We start from the raw sequence: 5,156 nt of genomic DNA, 5'->3' as shown, positions 1-5,156 counted from the left end.
AAAACACCAACAGTAATCACTAGAAGAGTGAGAATATACACACATATACATATATATATATATACTTTAACCAATTTAAACCACACCAAACACAAATAAGTGAATCACGTATGTTCAGAATATCTTTCATTTTTGTTATCATTCTCTATTTCCAGGAAGTTTTTTTTTTTTTTTTTTCTTTTTTCATTAGTCAGTTCTCAATGTAGAGCATTTTTTTTTTTTTTTCTCTTTTTATTTCTTCTTCTTTCTGTACAATTCATGCATTTGACTCTGCCTGGATTTGTATAATTTTTATTATTATAATGTTTTTCTTTTATTGTGTTGTGGTTTTTAAATGTTTTTTCTTTTGATTGTTTTGTACTTTCAAAGTATTTTCTCCAAGACTCCCTTTCATCAAAAGAACTGTTAGTGTTTTTTTTTTTACTTGTTCCTATGATGTGATTGGCTGTTCCTTGGATTATATTAATAAAGTGATTTGAAAACTATGGATAAGAGAAAAGGGAAAAAAGAAATACGAATACATACATGCATACGTACGGATTAAAATATATATATATATATATATATATTACGGTAAAAAAGTTGTATCCATAAATAAATATATATGTATACAAGTATATTTATTTATGGATAGGAATATATATGTATTTATTCTTCTATATTTTTCTGTGTATTCCCAACCTTTTGTACATAAACTCTAATGAGTCACACCCAATGGATTTCCCCCCACTTTTTTTTTGTTTCTTTTCCCTTTTGACTACTCCTCATTTCTTCTCTTTCCCTTTTCTTCTTCTTATCTCTACAACAGACTGTCTGCTGCCATTACAAGTAATACGAACCACAGCCACCAAAGCAACAACAACAACAGCAGCAGCAGCAGCCCGTACACCAATAATAGTAGTATATATTGATATATATACATATATACATATATATATATATATACATAGTGAGAGTAGGTCTAGTAATACTGCTCTATCCACGGTAAGTTCCCCCACCCCCCTTCCTCCTCTCTCTCTCCATTTCTCTTAAATGACGGTTGTGCCCAAACCCGGCGATGTCTTCCACGGCGAGGACGGCAGTGTCTCTGTGGTGCTGCCGGACATGTGCGACCCGAACGTGGAGCCGACCCGCGAGGAGGTGGAGGAGTACGCGGAGTGGCTCGGCATCGACGTGCAGCGGGAGCCGCAGCTGCTGGGAATTGCGCGCGAGGGCCTCATGACGCCGCTGCCGCCGGAGTGGCGGGCCTGCCGGACGGGGGAGGGCGAAGTGTATTACTTCAACTTCCACACCGGCGACAGCAGCTGGGACCACCCGATGGATGAGGTCTTCAAGCAGCGCGTGGAGGCCGCTCGCGGGAGGCCCGCAGGCATGAGGGAAGAGGGAAAGGGAAAGGAAAAGAAGAGTAAAACAACAACCGCCTCCTCCACAGCGTCATCAAGCATCACCACAACAGGGAGTGGAGAGGGAAGACGATTAGAAAAGGGAGCGGCGGGAAATGTGGAGTCGCCAAAGTGGGCGGGAAAGAATATAAACACCACCACCACCATCGCAGCACCATCGAGTCTGTCAAAGGCACCACTCTCTTTACAAAGAGGGAATGCATTAGGACAACCAACACCTACCGTGCGATTGGGACGATTAGGGGCATTAGGAACACCAGCAGCCACACAGCGTATTCAACCAGATGTGAGTGATTTGTTCACATCCCCCACTGCGAAAACAGATCGTGCACTCACCCGGTTTAATCTTGGTGGAGGAAATAGTAGCAACACTACGAACATCAACACCACCAACAATAATAGCAACAACATGATTCATAATAGTAGTACTGGTGGTGGTATGGGGAGTGGTATTATTAGCAGCCCTACGTTTGGTGGATTAAATATTGGACTTGGTAAACAAACAAAGACGGTTGATGGTGCAAAAGATCTGGAAGCCCATATTCGTCAACGTGTTAATGACGAAATAGAGGCACGTCGACGTGCTATGCGATTACGTTATGAGAAGGAATTAAATGATGAGAGTGAAATAACAGCCGCAGCTTTAGAGAAGGCCAAATTGGAGAATGAACGTAAACTCACTATAGAAGAACAACAACAGCAACGGGGAGAACAGAATTCACAGACAGAATTGCAAACAAAGCAGAGGGCATTAGAACGGCAATATGAAGAAACAAATGAGCGGGTAACTTCACTTCGGAATAAACTGCAACAACAGAAAAGTACATTGGAGAATAAATTGAATCAGGCTATAGCGGAGGCAAAGGAGAAATTGCAGAGAAATCATAACGAGAGCTTAGCAAAAAAACGTGAGATGTCAGCAGCTACTCTAAAAAATGAAAAAGAAAAGTTAACCAATGGCTATGCGAAAGACCTTGAGGTTCAAAGCAAGATTTCAGAACGAAAGAAAACTGTAAGCGTGGAGAACTTTGAAAAGGAACTTAATACAGCACGGTTAAAACGTATAGAGGAACTTGCGGCGAAACGAAAAGAAGCAACTACTACTAGTACTAGTACTAGTACTACTATTAATAATAATAATAATAGTACATCAAAGTCTGTGGAAGAAGCCCAAAAGGCGTATGAGGCGGCTGTAGAAAAGGCAGCTTCTGAGGCGACCACATCCCTGGAAACACTACGCCGTGATTATACCGCTAGAGTAGAGAAACTACAGGCATCAAAGGATGAAAAGATACGTGCAAAAGAAGCGGCAAAGCGAGCAGAAATGGAAAGTACACCTGCCGATAAATTGGCTAAGCAGAAGGAACAAGCGTCACTTGTGGAAGCAGAAGAGGCACGATTACGAAAGGCATTAAATGAGAAAATTGCCAAATATGAGGAGGAAACACGTCGAATAGTGACAACTAAACAAGCAGAAGCTAATAGTGTTAAACCAACACCTACACCTACACCTACAAAAACCCCAACCCCAACCACACCATCAGTTAACACTGAGAATAATAATAATAATAACAATAATAACAGTGTTAATGCTGGAAATAGTGGGAAGAGTAATAGTCAGGTTCGTCCATCACCCAGTATTATACAGGAACAACGTCGTTTTGAAGTGGCTTCTCGTCAGCTGGATGCAAAGCACGATCAAACAATGATGCGTATTCGCAATGAACACACAAAGGCACTTCGTGATCGTAATATATTTGATCCACGTGAATCTCCTGAGTATTCAGCTTTAGTGCAAGAGCAACAGAAGGCGTGGCTTAGTGAACATCCCGCTCCCACACAGACTTCACCAGCACAGGATTCCTTCTCATCTAAGACCGGAGTCGTAACCACACCAACATCATTATCATCAGTATCGACGAAAGGTGAAAAGGAACAGCAAAAACCCACCAATGTTGGTACTCCTGGTGTTGGTAGTAGTAGTAGTAATTGCAGTAGTACTGGAAAGGATGGAAAGAAGACGAAGCGTGAGCAACAACTCGAAGAATTAGGGGCTACATTGGAAAAGGAAGTGAAAGAGGCCATTGATGCATATCGTGCTAAACGAATGGAAGAGATTCGAGCTGAACTCACAAAGTACCGTGAGACACTGGCGGAACAAGAACAAAAACGATTATCAAATCTTTCTGCTAACATCAATGCAGAGGCAGAAGCGAAGGCACGCGCAAAATATCCATTGCCATTACCAATATCATCTCCTCCTCCTCCTAATACTACTAATACTACTAATACTACTACGGCGAATAAGGATAAATCATCATCAGCAGCAGTAGGAACAGAGAAACCCCAAAAGACTTTATTACCGAATGTGAATACGGTAACAATAGAAGAAGCGAAAAGACGTGAGGACGAGTTAAGACTGCGTTTACAGGCACGTATTGATATTCTGCAAGAAACTCTACAACGTGCAGAGTTGGAACTTCAACAAAAACTCGATGAAGCTCAACGAAGAACCACATCAACTGTAAATGCAAAAGTTGTTTCTTCACCCACAGCGACTGTTTGGCAACGTCCACCTCCTGTTCCTACAACAACAACAGCAGCAACAACAATTCCAGGGATGATTTCAAATCGTCAGGAACAAGTTTGTACTCCACATTTCAGTCAACTACAACCTCAATCCACACAACTACCACAACCACAATCATGTAGTTTCTCTACACCTGTGCTTAATCGAACCTTCTCTACTATTGCCCCTGTGAATAGTCTATGGAGTAGCGCCCGTCCGAGTCCAACACATCAATTCTCTTGGCTTGATACCGCCAACACATTTCCCACTCCTCAGTTGAACGAACGCCAGGATGGACCAACACAAGAACGACTAATAGATAACCCAACAACAACAACGAATGTAGTTCCTCAAAAAGATCTTGTTTTCGAAGATCGACTGCGTCGTGCCAAGTTATTACTAAAAGAAAGAAAAGATCAGTTACGTATACAACAAAACCGCATGAGGCGGGCCCGTGAAGTATGGCTGCGGGATATGAAGGATTGCCATAAACGACACGATCGTGAACGTGCAGTGTTGTTGCGTCAAATTAAAGTAGCCCTTGAACAGAAGGCACAACAACTCAATCATGAAGTGATGGATTTACGATCTGCGTCTGCATGGATTCTTGATCGCGAAGCGCAGTATAAAGAATCATTAAACCCGCAACAACGAACTACACATCCTTTATATTATTCTTCTTCTTATACTCCTGCTGCTATTCCCACTGGTGGTGAATCAAAGCAGATTATTGAATTACTACAGAGTATGCTGGCACGTACAGAGATGTTGGAATCATACATTAAATCCCCACAGCAGTATAGTATCCTTCAAGACCCCACTAAGAGTCGATTTCAACAACAACAACAACAACAAGAAGAAGAAGAAGAATATGAAGAAGATGATGAAAGAGAAGAAGAAAAAGGACGACGACGAAATCATCATCGTGAACAGAAACGACATGCAGTATCACCGCAACCACGCCGTCCACGTAATCATCACGTGGACGCCTTGGCATTAGGCTCAGACGCCACTCAAGGTGATATTAGGCGGTGGCTGCAGGAACAGCAGCTGGCATTGTGAGGAAAAGAATACATAACGATTGAAGGAAATCAGGAAATCGAAAAAGAAATCAACAACAGGAAGAAGAGGAAGAAGAAAGAAAAGGATATGAGAAGGGCAAGAAAGAAAAAAAAAAAAAAAAA

The 5,156-nt window shown here is 41.7% G+C and overlaps 1 protein-coding gene across 1 annotated transcript; it reads left to right on the top strand.

Annotated features, from left to right (window-relative positions):
* Positions 1-1,032: 1,032 nt before the first annotated feature.
* Positions 1,033-5,034, top strand: TM35_000201470 (uncharacterized protein; the record flags this gene model as incomplete). The annotated part of the gene is made up of 1 exon (XM_029026832.1): positions 1,033-5,034. One exon carries the CDS (start codon positions 1,033-1,035, stop codon positions 5,032-5,034), a length of 4,002 nt encoding a protein of 1,333 aa, XP_028881804.1.
* Between the last annotated feature and the right edge of the window lie 122 nt (positions 5,035-5,156).

Source organism: Trypanosoma theileri (assembly GCF_002087225.1).
Source record: "Trypanosoma theileri isolate Edinburgh chromosome Unknown TM35_Tth_20_V1, whole genome shotgun sequence".
Classification (NCBI taxonomy): Eukaryota; Euglenozoa; class Kinetoplastea; order Trypanosomatida; family Trypanosomatidae; genus Trypanosoma; species Trypanosoma theileri.
This window is presented reverse-complemented; position numbering and strand designations above follow the sequence as displayed.